General features: G+C 38.0%; 1 protein-coding gene across 18 annotated transcripts in view; it reads left to right on the top strand.

Moving 5' to 3' along the window:
* Positions 1-26,734, top strand: part of ACACA (acetyl-CoA carboxylase alpha) — a 271,880-nt gene that overhangs the window by 152,576 nt on the left and 92,570 nt on the right. For 14 of the 18 annotated variants that reach the window (XM_023652967.2, XM_070227565.1, XM_070227562.1 and 11 more), the window contains 9 exons: positions 6,389-6,412; positions 9,070-9,213; positions 10,003-10,099; positions 11,274-11,381; positions 15,677-15,733; positions 15,974-16,018; positions 22,247-22,288; positions 23,847-24,062; positions 24,798-24,953. In XM_023652967.2, the coding sequence (XP_023508735.1) occupies positions 6,389-6,412; positions 9,070-9,213; positions 10,003-10,099; positions 11,274-11,381; positions 15,677-15,733; positions 15,974-16,018; positions 22,247-22,288; positions 23,847-24,062; positions 24,798-24,953 (889 nt within the window). Of the gene's footprint in view, positions 1-6,388; positions 6,413-9,069; positions 9,214-10,002; positions 10,100-11,273; positions 11,382-15,676; positions 15,734-15,973; positions 16,019-18,930; positions 18,958-22,246; positions 22,289-23,846; positions 24,063-24,797; positions 24,954-26,734 lie in introns of those variants that run through there. The other 4 variants (XM_070227563.1, XM_070227569.1, XM_070227570.1 and 1 more) reach the window with 2 other exon arrangements.

Below are 26,734 nucleotides of genomic sequence, written 5' to 3'. Positions count from 1 at the left end.
TCACCTGGTGGAATTCCATTCCTACCATTTGTTTTTGACTAGTAATTTAGCCCCTGTGGGTTGGGATGAAAAATGCCTCTCTGTCTGCAAACTAAGAACAGTGGAGAATTTTTTCAGGAAAATTCCTTGGATGCTGTTTGGATTGAAAACCCATGTCCCATTCGGGCATGTTTTGATTTTTAGAGAAGTAGGCAAAACACAAGCAATTGCCAATGCAAATCCATGGAGCAGCCTCTAAGAAAGGAGAAGACACCCTTTTTTTAGCACATTTAGGCAGTAGGTACATGGCCAACACGTTTGGTGCCTTTTTATTTTTGTTTAAATTCATCATAGGACTTTGTATGGCTTGACTTCTTTCAGTACTTTTTAATAGTTTTATTTTTTTGTGGAAAGAACACTTAACATGAGATCTCTGCTCTTAAATTTTTGTGTACAATATATTATTGTTGTCTTTAGGTACAGTGTTGTACAACAGATCTCTAGCACTTATTCATTGCTTGACTGAGACTTTTGCTTGACATTCAGTTACTCTGTGTTTCAGTATAATTTGACTGTGTTTTTTCCTAATTCTTCTCAATATATTTTTTAAAAAGTAGCGGTTGACTAAACAGTTTATTATTTTTTTTTTTAAAGATTTTATTTTTCCTTTTTGTCCCCATAGCCCCCTGGTACATAGTTGTATATTTTTAGTTGTGGGTCCTTCTAGTTGTGGCATGTGGGACACTGCCCCAGCATGGCGTTGATGAACGGTGCCATGTCCGTGCCCAGGATCCGAACTGGTGAAACCCTGGGTCGCCAAAGCAGAGCGCACGAACCCAACCACTCAGCTACGGGGCCAGCCCCGTAAACCGTTTATTTTCTAATCTCTGTGACTTTCTGCATCATCCTTCTTGCTAGGAGATGGGCTTCAATCAAGCAACGTTATCATATTCTTGATCTTCTGCCCAAGACTTCTGAACTTTTTTATGGGAACTATAGTTGCAAGTTTTTGACATCCGCAGGTCTTAGTCACCAGAGGATCCAATTATTAGAGCTTCACTCAGGGAAGCTCCTAATCTAGATACACCCCTTTCTTCTTACATTCCCTTCACTGGAACAGCAGCTACAGAGATTTTCCTGACTTTAGCGTAGCAGGAAACCTATCTGTATGTGACACATGGGGGTGTGTGTGTGTTTTTCCTTCTTTATCTTCTTAGCATTTAAAGGCTTTGTCCTATTAAATGTGAATTTTTTTGAAGGGAGAGGATTGTCGCTGTCTTTTTTTAAAGGTAACTTGTAGCCAGTTAGCAGTTTTTAAAGGAGAAGTTACTGAGTGTCTTCAGTCGTTTTCTTGGTTCAGGAATAGTCAGGACAGCTGGTCTACAGTAAGAGAATATTTTATTATTATCCAGACTTTTAGGACTTAATTCTCTGGTCTAAGATTCCATCAACCCAGCTCTTTAGTAAGTTCAACCACTGTTTTACACGGATTAATCCTGGAGCTCAGACTATATGGTTTAGCATTCCGTTTTCTCTTTCTTCCTCCAGTGAGGCTCAGGGTTTAGAGCCTGAGGTATGTGTGTGTTTGACATTTTTCTCGTTCTGAAACCCTAGTTTATCACTCGCTGGTGCTGGTGATGGCAAAGCTTGTTACACTAAAGCATCGTCCTGAATGTCTTTATTTTTGACAATTCACCAATTCATTTTACATTCAGGATTTCCCTTAGCTTGCTTTGGGCATATTAAGTAACTCAGAATAATCTGAAAACAAATAAATTCTTTAGTCTGCCTCTGTATTTGATCTTCTAAAATATAGCTATATTTATACAAACGTGTAAAAGCTATTATCCCATAAACTCTGTGGCAATTCATGTGGCTGTGCATATTATGACAGTCTAGGAGTATGAAATTTAAAACTCCAGATGATTTTCGTGAGTAATACACATTAGTGAACATAGTTCATTGTTTTTAACTTTTAATCTGTGATTCAAACAAGAAGCATCAAAATTGATGCAGGAGATGGAAGTATACTTTATTGTATGTTTCTCTACGTATATAATGGGTGAGGACCTATTGGTGTTTACTTCCACCTATTTCTTAGATGGAAATCGATGCTTTAGTTAAGTCAAGTTGCATTGTACCTTCTCTGCTATTTACTCCTTGCAAATTTGGCCTTGTGTGTTACATTGTTTTAATTCAAGCACTGTCCTTTTCTCGTGTCTTACATCCAGAAGAGGTCGGCTATGTTTTCCTCTGATAGCACATGTTTTGGTCACGACTGAGTTTAGGCTGCTTGGCACCTTCAGTGTTTAGCTGTCGGTGGCTGGCCTCTGGACCTCCTTTTTTATGAGGAAGGTTGTGAAGAAGTTTAGAAATGAGAAGCCTTTCATGTGACTAATCAGCAGCCTGCTGTCATTCTTGAGAATTCTGATAATCTTTGACACCCAGAGATTAGACCCTTCTTTGGCTCGTACTGAGACACTCAAAAGTCATCCAACTTGTAGCATTTTTTAGCAATGGGAGCACTTGGTTGTAGTTAGCAGGCCAGAATGAGCTATAAATAAATAAAATCCTACAGTGCTTGCTTCCTTCATTCAGGGTAGTCTGCTGATAAGATGCAAGCAGCTGGCAGAAGAGAAGATTCTCAGCAGGTTTAAGTGCTTACCAGAGTGCTTTCCTGTATCCATGGCTCAGCTTCCAGTCTCTGCTGTGTTATTTTGGCATTCTAGACTTGTAAGATTGGAGAGTCGAGTTTAAAACTCTCAATATATCATTAGGGTAGCCCAAGGTCCCTTCTTGTCAAGGAAGACTAACTGATTCCAGGGGGAAGGAAAAGCAGAATCCAGGGCACCTGTAAATCCCTGTAGTTTTGTGCTGTGGATTTGTAGCTAATTATACAGCAGGCAACAGTAATATGCTGTAGCTCTGTTGGCGTACTTGTTTCAGAAAGAGCGAAATCTTCCAGCAGAGCAAAGAAGGGGCTTTCAAGGGGCTGCAAATGAATGAAGCTGTGATCGTTTTATTGTAAACTAAAGGTCTGCAGTGGAATCAGGGCATCGGAACTGCAAGGAGTTGGTAGGGGAGACACCAGTAGAAATACATGGTTCAGATGTATTTTACAGCTCTTGATTTGGATTCTCCTGTAGAAATATAGTTACTCAAGGAGACCACCACTGGTCACAGCCAGTCAAATTGCTCTTTCTTCTATGGTACTGCTGTTAGTGACTGCTAGTAGGTTATTCAGCCGACCTCTTCTGGTTCTCCTTTGTTGCCTGATTTCAAAAGATTTGCCCTATACTGGCTCTCAGTCACAGCTTGATGTAACCACTGCTTGTTTGCATGCATCCCCATCATTTTCATATAGGGTCATTTTTTTTTTCTTCAAGTTAGAAGGCAAAAGAATTGGGAGCATTTTTATATGATAAAAGATTTACGTAGGGCCAGCTAGAATCAAGCAAAATGAAACTGAACTGGAAGGGATAGTAAAAGGCTCAGAGAAGTTGTAACTGCCAGAGAAGTCAGTGTTCCTTAAATAAAAGAGGGTTCAGCTAGCAGGCAGCAAGTCTGACTTTCCATTCTTATTGAAGCAGGCTCTCCAGCCATTCTAGGCAGGCAGATCAATAAAATCAGAGGTGACTTAATGTCAGGAACCTCAGAATTCAAAGGATTTCTCTTGTCCTTCTTTAAATTTATTCTATATTGATGTGGAATGCTAGCCACAGGAACTGAAATGAGAAAATGCCAGGTCTAGATTCTGGATTATGACACCATATTGAACAGTGTCCTTGGAAAGCATCCCCTTTGGTTTCTCAGTTATCACATCTGTAAAGTGGAGCTAATCTATTAGAAGGAAAATCATTCCAGTATTTATCAAAACATTGAGTGAAGATTCATTGTAAGTGCTTTGCATAGTCTAAACAGCAAATGTTTTATGAGACGTGAATTTATATCCCATTTATGTATTTGAAAGTGCATTTGATCGTCCTGTCAGAGGTTGAGCAATTTGATATTTTCACATGATGAGTATGCAGTGGAATGTGGTAGATTTTACTTTATTTTTAGCTATGTATATGGAATATTTCACTCCATGCAGTCTCTTCTTGGTTTTTTGTTTTTGTATAGACCATGGATCTAGATTTCTAGTGTATCACCATAGTGTGCAGTATACCACGTTGGTCATAGTCTTAAATTGATCAAATAGTTCCTCTATAGGGTAACAAAACATAAAAATGATCATTATGGACATGGTTAAGTGTTTACCTGGTAATAGAGAGTTTATCTTTCCTTCCCTGTGCATCTCCCCTAGAGCCCTAAAGATTCTTATTCTACCAAAGAGGATAAGCTGTCTCTAAACTTAACCTCTTACATGATTGATTTGGGGCCATTCCTTTAAAAACTGGAGATGCTGGGAGCTTTTGTTCTTACCCCATACTGTGTAGATGGTGCACAATTCCTATAACAAAGCAGCAGGGGGCTCCCTATGAGAGCTTGAGAATTGCTGATGGAGAGGGGCTGGCTTTTTGTTGGTGGTGTTCTTTTCAATTCAGGCCCTTTTCTACTGAAAACTTGGCCCTCATCCTGTGAAGACTCCCTAAGGGATTAGAGTGTAGCTACAGAAGCAATGAGACCATTTTATTAGTTTAAGAAATTGGTTAACAGGTGAGAGAGATTATACTGGTTTCTAAATTCCAGAAACCTGGATGGATGGAGCCTCAGATTGCTTTGCTTTGGTTGTAAGGTTCTTCTCTCTGAACTGAGGTTCACGGTAAGGGGCTGTGCAGGTTGCCTAATTCTTTAGAATACTTTATATATTAAAAGGGAGACTTTCCTGTATTTTCACTAGCATCTACATTTAGTTTTCTGCTTAGTTCCACCTCCCTCAGCTCTAGAAGCTGTGCGTACTTTTTGTTTGTTGATGAGGGTCAGGTGCATTATAACTAAGGATCTCTTGTAAAATGAAACCCATCTGCCTAAGTAAGAGGCTCAAAGAATCCACACAGCAAAGGTGCAGGTTTTTGCACTTGGCAGTTGCTCTCCCTGCCTTAGGAATTCACTCTGTGATACAGGTTTGATGCAGAGAGCATTGCTACTCACAAATCACACAAGGTATACAGTTTGTGTGCAGTGATGTGTCACAGCTTTTTATTTATATGGCCAGCTCAGTCTGTTCTGCTCCTTTCACTGCTAAGGAAAGTGCATCATTTTCCTCCCTCTCTCCTCCTTCCCACATATCATCAGCACCACCCACTATGTTCTGCCCATTAAGTCGTCTGTGTGCCAGAAAATCCCAACAATGATTAAATGCTGATAAAAGAATGTTAGAAGGTTAAGATATCAACCAATCAGCCCCCTTACAGTCCTCCTAAATTGTGAGTGGTAAGTATAACTTTGTCCTTTAACATTGAAAATAGGGGTTTTTTGGGGGTTTTTTTTCAGTTGAGGAAATGACTGATGTCAGATTAAGGGGTAAAAAAAGAGTTGGTGGCTAAGACCAAAGAGAATGCAGGAGGTTTGCTTTGCAGTTTCCGTTCTTATCCTAGTCTTTCTTTCATGGTTTTGTCACATTCTTTATCAGTAAATTCTAGGGCTAGTCAAATTTAGATAAAGTTTTATTTATGAGAGGCCCTGAGTTTTGAAGCCTACAGCAGTTTTGAAGTCGTTATTACCCTAAACTCATTTAGTTTAAAAAGTATTAATTCATTTTAACAAATTGTACCACTCTAGTCATAGAATTCATTTATCATTACATTTCCTGCATGATTTTCAGTTCTTTTAAGTTCATACAGTACAGAGGACCCTCCTTTCTAACACCAACCCCCTCACCCCAGTCTATGGGAGGAAGAGCATAGCTAAAGAGACTTAGAAAGGGTAGCTGGCAACCCAGATTACTGGCTTCTTTTCCTTGGAAGAGAGTCTGTAGGTTCATCATGTATCTTCGAAAGCATTTAAGGTGATGGGGACTGTGGAATCAACTTCTCTGAACCTCGTTATTGTGTTTTTAGTGAAACAGGAACGAGGAAGGAGATTCTCTAAGAATCTTGTCAAGAATTATATTTCATGTTGAAGCTTAAGATAATATACTATATCATATAACTTAAATTAATTTTCATGAGCCTGTGTTTTATCACTACTCTGCGTTATTTTTTATAATAGAGCTATAAAATAAAATTCATGGTAAATACATTTTGACCCTTTTCCATCAACAGCTGCTGTGGTGAGGTAGGTCAGGAGGCTTGCCTCTTAGGAGGCACCCTGGGGGTTGAAGGGTAATGAGCACTTAATTATGTCTGCTGAGTGCCAGAGCTGCCAAACTGGAGCTCCTCACCACTGGTCTGTATCTGCTTTGACAATTCTTTTATTATGGCTTTCACTAACCTATCAGTAACTAACTGTGGTTGTTTAATTACAGAGGGAACATCCCCACGCTAAACAGGTACCGTATGTTTAGTTTCTTTTCCAATTAAAAGCAGCTTTTTGTAACTTAGAATAGTGAAATCAGGGGAAAAATAACACTACGCTTGACAAGCTAATATGTTATCTTCTGCTAGGGAGTCCTGAGCTCCCCTTTGGACATACTAAATTATTCTTTCTGTTTGGAAAACATGTCTTCAGCTTTTCTTTAGCTGTTCAAAAAGCAGTACTTGAAAGCCTCAGTATGGAAAAGCTCCCATTTAGCTGTATGTGATAGGGGAGTTGTCTGCTTGATGTTCAGCTTTGCTGTAAACATCTTTTTTTTTTTTGCTACGTTCTCTGTTTAATTTGGGGCTTTCAGAGGAGAAACCTTTAAGGTTACTCGTATCCTGGCAAATTGTTGATAAGTTTTTCAGTTTTTAGTTTCTCTAATTTGCTTCTCCTTTTAGAGGAATGCAGATGCAGAAATAGCTGATCTCATGTTTTATCAGTTTGTTAGCTATTTTTCTAAAGTGTTAAAGTGTTGTAATGATATGAAAGTCAAGTTCTATTTCAGACCTATAGTAAGATTAACGTTGGGAAACTGTATTTAAGTTTTGATGTGTGTAGCCCTCTGAAGAGGTTTCTGGGCCAAAATAACACGAGTGATATTTTAGTATTTTGAGTTCCTCCTGCTCCTGAGCCAAGCAAGGCAACACAATGCAAGTTTGAGAGGACAGCAACTCTGATTGGAATGGAATCCACAAAATGCTAAAGCAGTAATAAGTTGGTGGCGAGCTCTTTGTAGATGATCAATTATACATGGAAATATTTATAGACTTATGTTTATTTTGTCCCACTCCCTTTAAATATTAAGTAATCAGAACTGATTATAGCCTTTAGAGTCCAGTTTTGATGAGGAGAGGAAAGGGAGTACTTCTGTTTGGTCCTCTTGTCTGCCCTTGGAGAATGGGCTTGGTTCATTCCTGCCTACCATTTTCTGTAATCGCCCATGAGTATAGTGGTGGGGGAAGCTGAATAGTGGATATTTCCCATGGGATTCAGTTGAGTAAAAAGAGACTTAACCCCATGTTTGCCACAAACACAGCCTGTTGGCTTATTCAGAGCGAATTCCGTTTACTTGTTGTGTGAAACCCTTTTATCTTTCCTGTCTAATGCCAGACAGGTAGAAAAGTTATACTGCCTCACAAACTTGTTACTTTAGTAAATATATTTGGTGATCCTAGAAAAGAGGATGAAAGCATTTCTGAGTTCATACAACTTTGAATCCCAGTTTCTAGTGAACACCATGTGCATGTCTTGCTTGATGTGTGTTTCATTTGTTTGTTTCATTCATGGTATCAGTGGTTTCCTCTCCCCCTCTGCCTTTCTATTCCCTAGTACTGTCAAAAGGTAAAGTACCTTTTTCATGGTCATCATTTGCCAAAGGAATAAAAGCCTGGAGTGTCAGTCTCTATAGTCTGTGTGAGCAGCACTTCCATTCTATAAAAAATTCCGTTACCTTTTATAATTAAAATTTACAATAGAGTACAATATATACCAGATCTTAAGTCTGCATTGCTGGCTCTCTTCCCCCTGCAACTCTGCAGGTGGTGAACTTCAAGATTTTTGAGCAGCTCCCCCAGGTTCAGGTGCCATTGCATTGCTGTGAACTTGCTTCATATCAGTATGCTGGTAACATGTCAGGCCAGTCCTGGAGGCATCCTTTAGCTTGGTCCTTCCTAACAGGCTGTCCTGATTGACTGGGCTTTCAGAAACACTTTATAGTATTATTTATCAGTACATACTGCTGAGGTGCATCAAAGAATATTCAGATCATTATGTTTTTAGATTGAACAAATCAGTTCAGTTCTCTTCCAGCATCTCCATTTAGCACCTGTTTGTCATGCTTACACATGCTTCGAGACCTATGCTCTGCCCTTTTGTATCTTGCTGAGATTTGTTAAGGGCCTTCGATAAAGATATGTTTACTTTGGTGTAGATGTGTTTAAATGTAAAAAGGAAATTTTGCGATTTGGGGTTGAAAAATGTCTCTTTGAAAAAGGGAGGAGCTGTAATGCTTATAACTGGTATCCCTATCAGCACATTGAAGGAAAAAGTAAATACCTCAGTAAAGTTCCTTTTATAGACTGTAACTTGTTTCTGTATGATAAACAATGTTTTTTATAATGATTTACTAAACCATTCCAAGTGACTGAGAGTTGTTGTTGTGCGTGCATATATCTATCTGTGCATACTTAATCTATTGCAATTCCTAGAGAAAAATGTCTTAAGTGTTGCCTAGTTACAACTCACTTGGCATGCTGACTTCCTTTTACAAGAGGGAATGTTTTAGGGAAGGGGAAGATGCAGGATGGTTTTTAACCCTGTGTGCTGTTCATTCATTAGACATGTCATAATGTTGTATTAAAACTGCTGTGAAATTCCTGATAGTCTTTAATTTTTATTTGGAGAAATTTTGGGGTGGTAAAAATATGGTTTGTATTGGCAGCAGTTCAAATAAAAAGGTTAATGTGAATCTAGCAAGACAGCCTTATCCACAATGGGTAAAAAACCAAATCTGCTCTTCAACCTAACCCTACCTCAGAGTTTTCTCCTAGCTCCTTTTTCCTATTGTTACTCTCCCAATCCTTGCTCCTACCCTCCTTGTCTAACGCACTTGATTGAATTACCGTTTAGAATGTCCTTCTCCTCCAACCTCAACCACTATGGCATGACTCATGTAGCTAGTGTCAGCGATGTGCTATTGGACAACTCCTTCACGCCACCATGTCAGAGGATGGGCGGAATGGTCTCTTTTCGGACTTTTGAAGATTTTGTCAGGTAAGACACCATGGAACTGTGTCTGTACAAGGGGAGCCATGGGCATCTCTGTTTTGGGGTCTCAGATTTCTGCCAAATGAATAAAGGTCCCCAGGATAGCCATGAGCTGGCTAAGGACATGTAGCCCTTGCTGTATACGCCCTTGGAGAGGTATATATCCTTTCATTTCCACCTCTCATTCAGACTCTGCAAGCCTCTACTTGTTATATGAGCCTGGTCAGAAAAAAAAGAAACAAACAAAAACCATCTTTTCCTTAGGAGCTAACAGAAGAAGCTGTCTGCTCTGTGATGAGTGAAATGTCAGGAGAAATTAAACACAACACTAGAGTGAGCCCCACCAGAGACGATACATCTTTTGATTAAATGCATTCAGCATCTATCTCTTGATGTATACTGATGCATTACCCTAGGGGGAGGGGTAATTACATTGGTCTGTCACTGCTCCAGTCCCAGGCTCTTTCTGTTACTTTAAGACTGATGATGACAGCAGTACTCATATCTTACATACGAAAAAAACAAAGCAAAGAGCTTTACATCATTCTTTTTTAAAAAGAAAAAATATATATGGTTTATTAAAGTTTAAACAATCCATCCTCCTAATTTCTGCCACTTGGCGAAATTTTGCATGTCACCTCTAGCCACTGGTGGTTCTATTCAGTTGACTGTTGAGTACAGGGTAGGGTAGATTATTCTTTTAGACTGAGCTGGCAATGGCGGTGTTAGTTTCCTGCCACTTAGGTTTTCTGCCACTTGGGTTTTCATGGTAGGTGTTTCTCTGATATTTTTCAGGATCTTTGATGAAGTGATGGGCTGCTTCTGCGATTCCCCACCTCAAAGCCCCACATTCCCTGAGGCAGGTCACACATCTCTGTACGATGAAGACAAGGTATAGTGTCACCTTTGTTCCTTTAGACATAGGATTTGTACCATATTCTATCTTTCTGACTTTGGCACATTATAGGGAAGAATTCATCTTTGTGTGTGCGTGTGTGTGTGTGAGGAAGATTGGCCCTGACCTAACAATGGTTGCAAATCTTCCTCTTTTTGCTTGAGGAAGATTGTCGCTGAGCTAACATCTGTGCCAATCTTCCTCCACTTTATGTGGGATGCCACCACAGCATGGTTTGATGAGCAGTGCTAGGTCCACGCCCCAGATCCAAACTGGCAAACCCCAGGCCACTGAAGCAGAGCGTGCGAACTTAACCACTCTGCCACCGGGCCGGCCCCCAAGAATTCATCTTTTTACTCTACTTTATATTATTTAAATTTCTCTGCCTCATCCAAGTATTTCTGGAAACAAGTGGAATATGAATAAATTCTAACCTAAAGAAAGCCTGTATTAATCTTGGAATCCATAGTGTAGAATGGGCTCAACTATACCCATTGCAGTTGCCTCTGGGTCTCTAAATGTTTTTTCAAAGACTTGAGCTTTGGTTGCTTTAATTCTTACTTAGTGATGGCTTGTGTATTTGCAGAGTGGTGCTGTTGTAGTCTTCAGGGAATGATGGACTTTAGAAGATAGCAGGAAAAAATAGACATTTTGTTTAAAACTTTGTCCTTTTATTAAATCCCTCCTTTTCATTTCTCGGTAAACAATTTGTTCTATTTTGTTCCTTACCAGCTATTTTCCCATGGTCTGATACTTCCATTGTTTGATAAATTGCTAGGAAATATAATATATGGGAATGTGTGCACATGGCCTCTTTCACTCATTTTTCTTCACATTCTGTGAAGAGATGTGGCAAATGGTTTCATTCCCATTTTATTGGTGAAAAAGTTGAGACATAGTGGTCTTCAAGGTCATGTCAAGTCAAGATTTGGAGCCACCTCTAGCTAATGCCTTTGCTGCCTTGTCTTTTAAGTTAGGTGTTTTACTTGATTTAATCTTAGTTGTAGATGCTGGGCAGTGGTTTCAATTTGCTTATTCGTACTAGTGGGCAAACCAAAATGTCCTCTGGGGCATATCTCTTTTTCAGGTATTCTACCAAGCACTGTAACTTCTCCCTGCCTCTGTATTAGCCAGCCTCCTAATTTCTCTGTCTTGTGTTCTTGGGTTGCAGGTCCCCAGGAATGAACCAATTCATATTCTGAATGTGGCTATCAAGACTGATGGTGATATTGAGGATGATAGGCTGGCAGCTATGTTCAGAGAGTTTACCCAGCAAAAGGTAAGTCCTCAGTTGGGTAGAAACTGGTGATGGCCTGTTTCCTGCTGGTTGTGTGTCATCCTTTCATCAATGCTACTTGTAAGGCCTATCACTGATAATGGCTGTGTCTTTTACATAGTTCTGCCTATATGAGTAAAATTCCAAAGTGATTTAATAGTATATAATGAATTTCTTTTTATGTCAAAAAATATAGACCTCAAATATTTAAAATGTTTTAAGGAAGGGAAGTTGTGTTCCTAAATCTTTCCCAGAGCTCCAGTCTTGAACTTCCAGTCACCTGCTGAATTTTTTTTTTTGGTGACTTAACTCTTAAGTGTCCAGGCCCAAACTCCCCTCAGGTCTGTTCTGCCTCTCCCTTGAAAATATGAGTTATACTTCCATCCTCCTTTCAACTTTATGTCACTTAGATATCTCATGTCGACATCAAACTCTATAGTTTAAACCTAAATTCTCATCATTTTCCTTCATCTCTTCTGACCTCCCAAGCCCCCCTCAAAGAAAAGAAAACAAAAACAAAAAAAATCCAAGCAACCAAACCCTGTCTCCCTAGTTGTTCAGAAATCATGACGACTTCTGTTTTCTTGCTGTCCATTGTTCCATCCTCTACCTGCCATGTGTACATGTTTATTTGTATCTGGTCAGTCACCAAGGTCTGTTAGTTTTTTCTTTGCAGTGTCTCCTACTCTTTCTCCTTTTTGGTTTTTTAATTCCTACTACCATCTCTCTAGTGTAAAACCTTACTCACCTCACACCGGAGACACTGCAGTAGGTATACTTTTGAGCTGTGTATCTTCCTTAAGTCTCCCCGTCCAGACTTTCCCTTCTGCTCACCACCAAAACTTAAATGTACAAAATACCCCCTTACCAAGTTATTCTCCCACTCAACAGCAATTCCCTTTTACATTCAAGATACCTCCTTAACTTGATATTTACCATCAGCCTATCATTTTTGAAGGCTAACAAGCTAGCCTTTGCTGTTCCATGAAAAGACCTAAATCATTTTCTCATCTACCTTCTATAGAAAGACTGTCTTTTCTACTGCCCCTCACCTGGAATATTTTCGTCTTTCTTTCTTCCTTTTCTTCTTCCTTCCTTCCTTTTTTATGCTTGTTTTCAGAACAGTCTCAGATTTCAATTTTATCAGGGCTTCTCTGAGTAGCCCTAACTAAAGTCTGTTTTTCTCCCTTCAATTTCTAATCATTCAATGTACATTTATTAGCAATAATAAGACTTTTTATTTATAAAGAACTTCCATGTGAATTTTCTTATTTGCACCTTACCACAATCCCATGAGGTTAGATTAGTTAGGATTTATTCCAATTGTACACATCGGGAAAAGCTCAAGCTCAGAGAGATTAAGGCTCCTTGGTCACCGGCTGGTAAGTAATAGAGCAAAGACTAGAATTTAAGTCTTTGATGCCAGCTTTAGGGGCCCAGAGCTAGGTGCTTTAGTGATAGTACATTCTTAGCCATGAAGATGCTTATAGTCTAGTTCAGGGGACGGGTTAGACCTGCTCAAAACAATAATCTATAGTTACATTTCATTGTGATACATGATAGATGCCAAAGCACCCCTCTTCAATTGCCCTTAGTGACAAGACCCATGTGTTTCTTTTGAATGGAAAGCACCCAGCCCATAGTGCTTATTATAAAGAAAGAATCCAGTAGATGTTTTTAAATTCAATTCAGCAGTGTAAACAATTAGTGCCATAGGCATTCACATCATGTAATGCTAATGGTAGCTACCCAAGAAAAGATGGTACCTTTGTGCTTAACATGTCTTATTAGCATTTACTCCATGATGCTCTCACAGCACATAAACTGTGAGATTGCAGTAGCCAACATGGGGAAAAGGTACTTCCAGAGAAGTGAAAATAAGAGATATGCCTGGGAATTTCCTTAGAAGAGTACTTTACTCTCTTTCTGGCCCTTGACTAGTGACCACATAAAATTAACCTAAGACCAGTGACCAAGGTAACTTTAGCTAGAAGAGTCCTAATGTTGTGCATGGCTGCTAATTCTGCTGCTTGATGAGATAATTTATGAAAGTTTCTTCCCAGGTTTTGAGGCACTGGGTTGACTGCCCATATTTGATTGTTTTGACTTCACTTTAGGCTTTTTATTACCCTCAGATCTAAGTGTTATGTATCATCACACATTGATTTAAAGAGGGAGTTTCTTCATTTTCACCATATATATTTGTAACATTAATTGGCAATAAGAAATTACTTTTTTCTTTTACTGGACTTGTAAACTGAGGCACAGAGAGATCCAGTGTCTTTGCCTGTGGCTGTTCAGGAGGGTAAGGGTAGACTGTGCTGACATGCCAAGCCTAGAGAAGCTATTAACTGCATCAGGTACTGTGCTTATCCAGGAGTATTTGCCGTCTTCACCTCCTTGTTTTGAAAAAAATATGAAAAGGAAAGGAAGGAAAAACAATTTAAAAAAAAGCTGAAGTGATAACTAGTTTTGTTTTTCACTTCATAATCATGCTCCTAGCAGTTTAGAAAAAGTTTTTTTTTTTAAAGCACACATTAAACTATCAAATAGGTTGATCCAAATTGTCCAAATAATCTTCTAGTCCCAGCATGTCTTTTTTTTCTCTCATAGAAATTAGGATCATATATTTGTAAATGACTTGTGGAGGAGATTGAAGCAGTCAGTGTAAATGGAGTTTCTCCAGGTGCTGACGCCTAATCGCTGGGTAATAGCTGTGGACTTGCTGTGAGACCCGCATTATTACAATGTAATCAGAATCCTGTTGCTCTGCCGTTATTGTCAGCCACTTGTGGAATTTTAAAAGCAATAACAATTTTGACTTTAAATCATGGCATTATTAAAGTTATTTTCTTGCCTTGCCAGAACATAGCTATTGATGCTTGTCTTTGAAGGACTTGGCTGTAGTGGAATTCTTTGTTGGTGTCAGAAGAAACATTTCTGTTCCTGGGCACAGTGAGAGACTGAGAACCGCCATCCGCCCACCACATACCACCCCTTTCTTTCAGCACAGTTTTTTCTTATTGTAGTATCAGTACTTGCTTATTTACACTAATGGGTGTGATGCAAGTACAGGTCATTTTTAAATGTGGTTAGACCAAAATTTGTTTATATATGACCAGGGAATTTATTATTAGAAAATTTATTTTTCTAGTTATCTTTTGCTTATGCTATTAATTTTATTTTCAAGCAAATGCCATAGCAGAAATGGAGAAATAGGTGGAAATGGCCCAGGAATATGCTTGTTTATATGGAAGGCCAATTTGGATTTAAAAAATATGTAATATCATGAAAGTTAAGAATTGGCTTATGAACTTAGCTCTTGGTTAGAGTATATAGCAAGGAATGTGATCAAACTAAAGTCTGGATGTAGGTTGTGAAAGTCTACGTATTTTTTTCTATTTATATTATTCATGCATTCTCTCAGGTCATCCAACTAGTAGGATTGCTTTTCTTCTTGTTGCCATGTAGCCCCTCTTTGTTAGGGACCTTTCAAAGCATGCCTTTTATTTATTCATTAATCTGTTTCTTTGTCTCTGCCTTTTGAGATAAGTGAGCAGCGCAGGGTAGGGGAAGGCTTAGATCCAAAGGCCCAAGACTCATATAAGGGGCTGTCTTGAAACCGATGATCTCTATTGACTTCTAATATACTACTCCCCTGTGCCCAAATGGCAATATGAGTAATCACTAAATTTAAAAGCCTGTTAAATATTGCTTTTAACAATTTTTAAAGAGAATATTTTTAAAAGTACCTTAATGTAAAGTAGGGGGAAGTATTTTAGAAGAACTGAAAAGGTCAGAATTTGTTAGCTTGAATTCTAGGAATGCTGTATCTGATGGTAGGTAATATTAATAATCTAAACAACAGGATAGGACCAGAATTTTCTCTTTTATGGAAATTTTCTCTTTTCCCTCTGCTTCATTTCTTTTAGCTTCGGTATTTGTTAATCTTCGCATTTGAATACTTGCCCACCAGTATGATTTCTATTAGCAGAAATTGTGTTAAGGTCTACCTTGATGTGAATTAGTCCTTAGATAATTTAGGTAACCTCATGTGACCCTTTCTCCTCCACAAAGTTCCCTCTCATCTTTGTTCAGATCAATATAAAACCTATTCCATAAGACTTAGTCCCAGGAACCAGGTTGAGATTTGTTTATTTGCAAGTTTGAAGGTATTGAGCCAAGATGTGGGTATCCAACAAGGGTGCTTAGCCCAATTCCTTACGAGGATCAAGTGGGGTAAAATTTAGGATGAATGGAGATCTCATTTAGCTTCTGTTTTACATGTTTGTTCATAGAAATCTACCCTGGTTGAGCATGGGATCCGGCGCCTTACGTTCCTGGTTGCGCAAAAGGTACTGGTGTGTGAATTATACCTCTCTAATATTTTTTATGGTGCTACTAGAATTTTTTAAAATAAAATGGAATTATAATCATATGCTTACATGTAGAATTTATGCAGAAAATAACTTTTTTTATAAATTTAAGAAAAAACGTTAGTTTACCTCATCACCTTTTACTCAGTTTGTTTTTAATTTTATTACTAATTTCCAGCTTCTGCTGTTTTTTCTTCCTTTCTGTCTCTCATTTGAAAGGATTTCAGAAAACAGGTCAACTATGAGGTGGATCAGAGATTTCATGTAAGTAAAAGAAACAATAACGAAAGATTACTTACTGTTATACCTGTTTGCCACTGATTATGTAAACATAGAATTTGTGTGAGTTATTTAGAAGGGCTGGATTAATGTTTGCTCCCTCTTGTTTTAGAAAGTAGTATCATGAATATTCAATTCTTCTATGGAGTATTCAAGCTAAAGGGTTTTTTTTTTTCTTTTTTCCCTCTATAACGAATTCTCAGTATATCTCTGAGAAATAGTTAAGAATGAGTATACGCATTTATGCAGATGAATAAGGGAGAAGCAGGACCTAATTAGTAATTTCTTCTATGCACACAGTGAATCAATAGTCAGGAACTGCCAGTTGCACTTTTGGGTCTTGGCTTCTACCAAAGATGGATTCAGGTTCGATTACTAAGAATTCTCAACTCTGAAAAACAATTATTTATTATTTAAAATTCTTTAACAGGGTCCAAATTGATAGTGTTGTCTTAAGTTAATTCTAGGAGCAGGCAATAAATAAAAATTAAGCATTAAGTTGCTTATTCTCCCATTTAAGTGAGTTAACTGTTAATATTAATGAGATTGAACATTTTATTGAAAAAAGAATTAAGGTAATAGCCTGGTGTCTGAAATGATCATAGCCAGTAGGATGATAGCAATAAGGCCAAAAATCCGGTTTGTAAACAAGATGTCATTCTCTAGAATGACTGATTGTAGTGAAAATATTTCTTTAAAAATTGATCCTAATGTAGCTAAGTAACATTCCAGGGGATGTTAGGAAGTCTTAATTTTCCTGATAAGAATTTGATTTTGTTTTGTTTTAGCAATTAAGATGATTAAGTTAGTTTTCAAGCTCTACCCATTTGCAATAATGGAGGTAACATTTGAGATTCCAGAAAGGACTTTCTAAACTCAAGGACTTATGTGTGATTGCCTTTATTGCCCTTTTGTTTATTAGGTCTCTTGCACTTGGCATTTTGTTTTCTTTCTCACAGTTCACCTTATTGAGAAACAAGAGAACCTACCCTGCAAACTAAAGAGCTAAGATTTTCTGAAATGCTTTAGAAAACGTTGTGGACCGCACAACTCCCCTGTATTATTGATGTCAAGAAATCAAGCAGAGTGCAGAGATATATCAATCAATGACTTCAGATAGGAAACTGGAGACAGTGAAGAAGAATGAGAAGCTTAAAGAGAACCCTGGGACTTTAGGAAGAAAAATCTGGAGCTTAGAGAATAAAATTGATACTTGGGGATAGAATAGGAGAGCCCATGAATAAATGTTGTGGTTGGTAGATGCAGATCAGAGCTAAGGTAGACATGCCAGAGCCAGACCCTGGACTTGGGAAGAGTCTTGGGCTAAGTTCTTAAGCGTTAACGTGATTTCATTTGCTCACTGAGTTTGGAATAATATGTAATCTGGGAAATAGTACAGAATTTGTAAAATTGTTTTCCTTTTTCCTAATGGTTCAGATGGAATCTTCATGTCCATAGCACATTAATGGTTTCCTGTAATAAGCATTCTATGGTAAATTAAAACTCTCCAGTGAAATTTTTAAAAAGCCAAAGTGATTAATTCTCAGAGACTTTTTTTGTGTGTTTTATACATACTAAAAACCCTTTCTTTGAATCTTAGAGTATATCTACAGCTTTAAAACATTTTATCTTCTTCCTGCTAGCCTAATATTTCTGGATTTAGGTTGAATAGGGACATGTATAGGCAAAATCTACTGGGAAATGCGCCCAGAAGTGGGTCTTCCCTGGGAATCATTGTCCAGTTCCTATTTACAGTGATATCAGATGGGGAAATCAGTTAAATTATCAAGTGACTTGGTTTGTCATGAGTGTAGGAAAGGTTGTTTTAGGACATAAAAACATTAAGGTTTAGGTGTGAACTGGATTTGCTCTGAAGAACTGAATGGCAGAGGAATTGGGGTGTTTTTATGTTAGCCCCCTTAGAAATGACTAGTGGTTACACATGGGGCAAGGGCAACTATTACTGAACTCTAGCCAGCATCTCCCATAGCCAGGAAGCCTTGGCAGAAGCTGTACAAATCCGGGGCTCACTGCCATGGTGCTGCTATGAGTTCCTCTGCTGGTGGTAGCTTGCCATTCATGGAGAATGCTTAGCCTCTGTCATGTCATCTGATATGTGTTTGCCCCATAGTTAGTGTAGTGTGAAAAAGAGGAAGCTTTCTGGGAGTGTTAGAGATGAATCCCTTGATCTCTCCGGCTTTTTCGGTAATCCACTGTGATGTATGCAGCCTCCCCTGTTCTACACTGTGAAATCCCTATATTATTGAATAGACGAGAGAATGCACACATGACGGGGCAAGGAGAGGAGGAAGGTTACTAAGTTAGGTTCAAGAGCAGTGTTGGCTGGTGTGGAATGAAGCAGCTGTGCTATTTCACAGTCGTCATCTCTCAGACTGCTTCAGAACCAGAATAAGGCAAATGAGGACCAGAGTAGAGAGTGTGTATATTCCTAAAAAGTGTGTATATTGTTAGGTGTTTACTCTGATGCCAGTGAAGGCTATAAGCATTTCCAAAACTTCCTTGTTTAATCACCTCAGTCCTCAGAGAGCTGTCCACTGCAATGTCTGCTGCTGCCTTAGTCTCTTGACTCTAGATGGAGACTATTCTGAGTGAGCAATATTCACCAGCATTAAGGAGGCTTGGTGTCATCTATTTCCATAACCATCTAATTAAATCAAGTACCCATAATGGGACCTGAATAACTGCTTAACATTGATATTTAAGCAGAAAGTTTGAGGAAAAACTAGTCTTATCCTTGTAAATATTTCCTTCATATTAAATAAGAAAAAAGATTAAAACCTTGAAAGCAAATGAACAGGCTCTGAATTTCTGCAGCTATGTAAGCTGCAGTTCTCCAGTTTTATGTGGGATTAAGTTTCTGTTCACTCACTTTTCAGATCTAGAATTCCAAAAAGTGCAGCAGAAGGTGCTGTTTAATTGGAATGTAAGTTTATACTTTTTGAAGCTTTCCCTATTTTTTTCGGCAAAGTTTTGTTAAGGATACTAAAATGATTATTTTCAGGATTTCTTCTTATCCTTTGCCACCTAAACAAAAGTATTAGATTCAAAAACTGTGATGAGATTCTAAATCAGTTTTGCATCTGTTAAGTTTCCTTTTGTTTCTTGTTTGTAAGATTTTATGAGATTTTATCAATTCTGCTATAAATCACCTAGAAGATAGTGGTAGTTTCACTGATTTTTATGTGAATGACTCTCACTTTAAAATTAAATGTTTTGGATATTTGGGCTTGAAGGAGGAACCCACTCTCTAAACAATTATCATGGTTAGTAGTTCATTTCTTTAAAAAAAAATTGATATGTTAATTATATCTCAATAAAGCTGGAAAAAATTGGTAGTTTTCTTTGCTAGTGGATCAACTATTAGTTTTTCAGAAGGTTTGGTTTGGGTTTTTGTTTTAATTACAGTCTATATAATTAGTTCTCAGCATGTTGAGGTAAAAGAGAATTGCACCAGCAAGCTTCCAATTTCTTCATCTCATTAGGTTTTTAACACGATTATTAGTATCATAATCAGCTATGATGTTTTCTGTTGCAGGTTTTCACATTCTCTGATTTGCAGGGTGTCTTGATTGGCTAATTTAGGCGAATTATTTTGATTGTCTGGATGATGGTTGGTTGATTAGAACACAGCAGGGGTATAATTCCTTCCTGAGAAATGTTGCATTCTTTTGTTTTTTGGTACCAGAACACTAAGAGGGTTTTTCTTTGTGTACATTCAATTATGATATTTGCCCATAACACTAGTAGAGTGCCAGGAAAGCAATTACATTAGTGATTGAATAAGCATGAATACTGTTAGTGGAAAAATTGGCAGTATAAGGATAAGGTAGGATAAAAGAATTTTCTAAAACTTACAGGATCAGACATTTGCGTTTCTTCTTTTCTATGTTGCTGTGATTTTTGAGTGCCAAAAAAGGTGACTTCTATAAAAGTCCTCAGACTTCCATTTCTCCCAAAGAATTACTCATTAATCCTGCTTTCTCGTTGCACAGAAGTTCTTGCCATCTCTTAATCTGAATGCTTCAGTGCTGAAATCGAGGGCTATACTGTGGAGTTAAAAATTTACTTAAAAGTTAAAAAAAGTTTTCTTATATCATCTCATAACACCTTTTCTTAGCTAACCTTAATGAAAGTGATTTTTCTGATTGGTAGTCTTTTCCCACCTCTGCCAAGAATTAGTCAATCTCTTTCATGATTTGTAATAAAGCTATGTCCATTCAAATTGTTTGGTTTTTCATGCTCTCAGTTACTATAAATTTTCTTAATTGGTTTAATGGTAAAGGAAGTGTTTTTTTCAGTTACTATCATTGTGTTTTTGAAGAAAAATGATTCTGATCCTACAACAGTACAGACTTGAATAAATGATATATAAAATAAGTATTTCATTTAACTAATTAATTAATTAATAGTATAGCAGAATACAAGAGTTGTGCCTAAAAGATTATATTATCACTTTCGTTGACTTTTCAGGAAATTTCATGGAAGGATTTTGTTACCCGTCCTTTTTACTCATGTCACTTTTCACCTAATGCTCCGAAAGCCATACCTCTCAAAAATAAAACCCAAACTAGACTGCGTAAAGGCCTGAGCCTGAAATCAACTGACAGCTCAGCTGAACACCTTATGGCTTAACCTTCAAGTCATCCTCATGTTCTTCACTATCATTTGGGGAATTAGAGAACTATTTAGAAGGAAAACATCATCAGTAAAAGATCAGTGCTGTGTAAAATCCACTTTCAGAGGGCTTTTAAAGACAAGGGGTTCCCTGGGCTTGCTAAATAAGCTCCTAGAAGCCTATTAAATGCAGTTTTACAATTAAAATGCCAAGGAAAATTTAAAAAATTTGTTAACTGCACAAGCTATACTTAAGGTGAGGGTGAGGCATAATACCTATGGAAAGTATTCAAGAAGTTCTCAGTAAATTCAAGAACCACAAGTTTTCAGCATGAGTGTTGCTTTGTGTTTTGCTTTTTTTCTTTAAAGTCTTAGTTTGCGTTTTTTGTTTCATCAAAGAAAAGTCCTCTAAATAAGGAATTTGGATTATAACAAGAATATAAAGGGAATGTCCTCCAATTGAGAGGTAGAGTGGTAGAGATGAAAGGGCCTAGGCTCTGGCAATAGAGAGACCCAAGTTCACATTCTGGCTCTGTGATCCTGGGCATATCACTTGCTCTAGGCTTCCTCAGCTGTAAAATGGGATCGTAATACCTACTTCAAGAGGTTGTTGAAAAGGGGACAACACATGAGAGTGCCTGCTACCTAGAAGGCTTTTAGTTCAGGTTTCCTTCATGGTTCCTAAAGCTCATTGAGGGATATTTAGGCAGTTAGTCCTGGTCTCTCAGCCTTGTACCAATAAGTGTTTGATTATATTGCACTCATAATGAAGATGCCTAATGAAACCTCCTATAGAGGCAAATAGTAATGACTTGATTCCAACACTGCCAGTAGAGCCCATCCGAGAAACAGGGGTATTTGGTGTTAATAAGTTAAATTTCAGAAACTAATGGGCTCTGCTAATTGAATTCATCTTTGTTAATTAATAAGGTTCTAGTGAATTGGTTGCTTTCTTTTGTAATGCCCTGCAAAAGAGCAGTAAGACCAAATGATTGCAAGTTCACTAGTTTCACCCCATTCTTGCCTATACATATAGTGGTAGTGACCAAAATAGCATTTTGTACTTTTCTTTGTCTGGAAATGTTGTTGTTTAAACCCTTGAAATTATTGACTCGAGAGTGAATGTGGAAAAAAACCATGAATTGGGGAATCTATGCTTTCTGGTTAGTTTACATTTTAAGAGTTCCTTAAGGAGAAACTTGGGAAATCAGTCTGTAACTACTGTTGCAGTGCTGCAGCATAAGGGTATGTTGGCTTTATTTGCCAGGTTGTGCCAAGAGCAACACCCAGAAAGATTTTTGTTTTTTCATCTGGGAAATGAAAAAATACTAATTTTTTTTCCTAGGAGGGGGTAGCTATTGAAGTTAGGTTAATAGTGTGGTGATTCTCAAATTTGGAAGTGGGATCAAAGTGATGGTTACCCAGAAGATCGTTCATATTCCCTGGGCTAAGCTAAGGTAACAAGCATGTTTTCTAGGAAACTGTCTTCTAGTTGCTTGACTGCTTCTGTACAATGTGTTTATCCCCAAAGAGCCATATCTATGAAGGACTGACGCATTTTCCCTTTCTTTAACACAGAGAGAGTTCCCTAAATTTTTCACGTTCCGAGCAAGGGATAAGGTAAGAACTGATTCCCTCCTTCTTTTCTTTTTTCTTTTTATTTTTTCCTTAAAACCTCAAGAGTGGCTTATCTTTGCCATATGCTCTTCTTACCATTCTCCTTTCTCTAATTAAACTTGTACTTCCCTTTGCCTTACATGTATCTTAGAACTAAAGAAGACTCCCTTCTGAAAGAGTTTGGTTTAGGAAACAATCAAATGTATTGACTTATCCAAAGAAAATAATAACTTTCAAAATCATCCCTGTGCTTTAGGACAGTCCTAAATGATGTGATATTAAAGGACTACTATACTTAGTAGGATTATTCTTGTTACCTGTAGATAGTTCATTGATACTCAAGCTTTGTTTATATGCATTTGTTTTTCGATTTTAAAATGTGAAATTTCAGACCATTTTGCTTTCTTCCTATTACCAGCTCATATTTTTGGTGCTCTCTCTCCATTCACTTAGTTGACATGTACTCTGGAAACACAATTTAGTTTCAACAAAACGTACAAAGTAAATGTGAATACAACTTTTAAAAAAGATACATAAATAATTAAATATCTATGGATATAGTATATTCTGAAGCTGAATATCTCTACTTTTAAATATTATATGATGTTTATTTGTCAGGTATTTACTATGTCCTTTGTACTGTGCCAGAGATGATAAAAGTATAAGACAAGGGGGCCAGCCCTGTGGCGTAGTGGTTAGGTTTGGCATACTCCACTTTGGCGGCCTGGGTTCACAGGTTTGGATGCTGGGTGCAGACCTGTACCACTCATCAGCCATGCTGTGGCAGCTACCCACATACAAAATAGAGAGAGATTTGCACAGTGGTTAGCTCAGGGCGAATCTTCCTTGGCAAAAACAAATTTTTTAAGTATAAGACAGGGGCTGACCTGGTGGCACAGCAGTTAAGTGCACATGTTCTGCTTCAGCGGCCCGGGGTTCGCTGATTCGGATCCTGGGTGCAGACATGGCACCTCTTGGCAAGCCATACTGTGGTAGGCGTCCCACGTATAAAGTAGAAGAAGATGAGCACAGATGTTAGCTCAGGGCCAGTCTTCCTCAGCAAAAAGAGGAGGATTGGCAGTGGATGTTAACTCCGGGCTAATCTTCCTCAAAAAAAAAAAAAAAAATTAACAATAAAGTATAAGACATGGATCCTGCCCGTAAACATTTTAGACTAGTTGGGTAAACTCAAAACACTGGTATGTGAAATAGATGTGAATGTGAAGCAGTCTGTGGTTAATTGTAAAAAATGAATTATAAATACATTAAATACCATAGGAGTTCTGAGGTAATTGATGTTTTTTGTTTGTTTTTAGTGGAGAGCAGCACTACTTGTAAAAGTATAAATGATGAAGCTTGGGAAGTAAATAGGTGCTTTTGTGCCTAATCTTATGTAAGCTACAGCATTATCCTTATATACAGCTCCTTTTTTTCTTTTTTGCTTATTAGCACATCATAGCTTATGTTTCTATTTTTAAGCACTTCTTTTATGTATACATTTATAATATAATTTTGTAATTGCTTCTTGTGAGCTGTTTTTTTTTTTAATCCTTATACTCAGTTTGAGGAGGATCGTATCTATCGTCACCTGGAGCCTGCCCTAGCTTTCCAGTTGGAGCTAAACCGCATGAGAAATTTTGACCTTACTGCCATTCCATGTGCTAATCACAAGATGCACCTGTATCTTGGGGCAGCCAAGGTGGAAGTGGGCACAGAAGTGACAGACTACAGGTTCTTTGTTCGTGCAATCATCAGACATTCTGATCTGGTCACCAAGGTGGGTGCTATACCTTCATGGGAAGTTATCCTTAAAGCAAGAGACAGAGAAACAGGCATGGTTCAAAATCAAGTTTTCATCTTTTGAATCAAGGCTCTTGTTCTCAATCATCCCACTCTCCAATAACCAGCAGAAATATGAGAGTTATTTCCCTCACAGAAATAAATATTCTATATAAAAAGGGCTTTTTTTTCCTTTGATTTTTCTTGGTAATGGAAGCATGATAGCACTCACTTGAGAAAAGGAAAAGCATGCTAACAGAAAAACCAGAGGGAGAATTAGGTGATGATAGAGGATAAGTAGAAAAGTTAGAGGTGACCGCTTTGTAAACCTCTCTAGAGGTGGGGTGGTTTCTGTACACAGCAAAGCGCTTCCTAGTGTTAGTTATTACTGCATCCTATAGCCATAATCCTTCTTCACCTTTTCCTTTCTAAGCAGATTTCCTTTCAAAACTGTTCTATTTGGCATATATGGGGATGCCCAGCATCTCCACCTATTGGAAGGAAATGATACACTAAGAGGCAAGAGGAAGGGCTGGCAGGAACTCTTTATCTGACCCTTCTCTGCCTTTCTGCCTGTGGTCACTGGGTTGACTCTAGGGAGAAAGGTAAATAACATCTGCAGCAGGTGCCTTATGATTCATGATATACCACTGCTTAACTAATTATGGTGGCCATTTCTTTATTGCCTCTTTTAAAACACATTAATGTTGATGGTGATTTTCTTCCTACATAGGAAGCTTCTTTTGAATATCTACAAAATGAAGGGGAGCGGCTACTCCTCGAAGCCATGGATGAGTTGGAAGTCGCTTTTAACAATACAAATGTCCGTACTGACTGCAACCACATCTTTCTCAACTTTGTCCCCACGGTCATCATGGACCCATCAAAGGTGCATTTCTCCTTAGCTTCTCTACTAGCACTAGCAACACAAGCAGAGAGAGTCATTCTTATTTGTTCGCACTTAGACCTGGAAACTGGTACTCTTGGTCAGCTGGTTGAACCCTGGATCTTTAAAATTTACAGAGTGCATATGAGACTGAGTTTCTGGGATGGTGTCAAAAATTTGATATAGCCGTTGAAAGCAGACCTCAAAACTGAAGGTGGTATACTGTTATCTTGCTGGTCATTTATAAGTAATACAAAAATATAAAACCTCTTTCTTTTCTTCTGTTGATACCTGTTTTATGATATTTGCCATGATAGTGGTCTTATTTTATATAATCCCTTAGGATTTCTCATCTGGAGTAATTAACTTTCCTATTCTTGGGCATTTTGGCAAAATCACTGCCTCTTTGTACTAAATGTTACTTAACCTGGCGGCCTTAGGGAGGTAATGCACCTTCCCAAAGTGTCTAACCTATTTCTCTCTAGTGTTTTTCCACAGGGAAAGAACTTGGTTGATAAGGAGTTTCATATATATTATGTATGTTTTCTTCCCTGATGCTCTATTCTAAAATGCATTCCATATAATTTAATGAAGGAAAACAAGGTGATTCTGTACTTGACCTTTTATCCCACGTGTAATAAAGACAGGCTACTCTCTGTCTCTGCTCCTTCTAACCTTTTCCTGTCATGATATTTTGGAATTTGGTAGGAGAACCCTTTTTCAAGGTCAGTTGTGGGCATAGTCTTTTTCTTTTCGAACTTAGTACCTAAGACCTGAGAAATCGTTTTCTACTTTTTTTCTTCAAGACTGCAAGCTACTGGTCAGTTGCTTTAGTCTGTCGGGAAAGCCAAGACAGGGCTACTCACTGAGTATCAAGTCCCATCATCTAGTTTAAGCAAGGTTCTTCTGAGTATTCTGGGACTGGCAAAGCCGGAAGACTTAAAACATGGCCTGGATGCTATAGAACAATATATATTTTTAGATTTGACTTCCCATTTCCCAGTGAGTATTTTATATCAGCCTCTCAGCTTCCACTCCAAACATCCATATGCCCTTGCTCTGCCTGTCTAGTCATAGACAGCTATCAATTTCCTGTGTATAGAGATTGTTGACTTTTGTTCCCTTGAGAAAAGAATGGGTATGTATCTCTTGGTTAACAAGCAAATGTGGGAATAGAGAAGTTACCTCCTTGAAACTCATTCTAACCTAAAATTCTGTGGTACAGAAACAAACCACAAAGGTGGCACATACTCCTGAAGACCCACAAGAGGAGGGCAGTATGAGATATTTTTGAGATTTTTAAGATGTTATGAAAGCATTTTAGAAAGATGATTTAAGAAAACATTAATTTTGAGTAGTATGTCCTAGCTGCCTACAGCCATATTGGAAAAAATTTTTTTGCTTTAGTATATCAATAAAGAGAAACCACATCTAAGGCCATATGGTTAAATAACTCCCCTAACCCTGAAAACTAGGAACACTAAGCTGCCTTGGTATAAAGCTTAGAGAAACTAGGGAATGTCTGCCCCGTCTACTTAAAGCCCAGTTGGACGTGGCAATGACCAAGCATCAGAGCTCTCTTTAGAGAGAACATTCTAACACCACCTACAAATTGCCTTTCTTTAATTCATGCAATTTACCAAGAAGCATATATTATAAAGTTTAATAAAATTGTATGGAAAAAAGCTCATGGTAGTAATTGCTGCATTGATTTAAGGTCCTGTAAGTGCAATGAAACATAGTTACCATGCATATAAATGCTATTTAACTAGAGATTTTATTCT

The sequence above is a fragment of the Equus caballus genome, chromosome 11 (assembly GCF_041296265.1).
Source record: "Equus caballus isolate H_3958 breed thoroughbred chromosome 11, TB-T2T, whole genome shotgun sequence".
In the NCBI taxonomy this organism is placed as follows: Eukaryota; Metazoa; Chordata; class Mammalia; order Perissodactyla; family Equidae; genus Equus; species Equus caballus.
The sequence above is the reverse complement of the archived record's forward strand: the minus strand, read 5'-3'. Positions and strand labels throughout refer to the sequence as shown.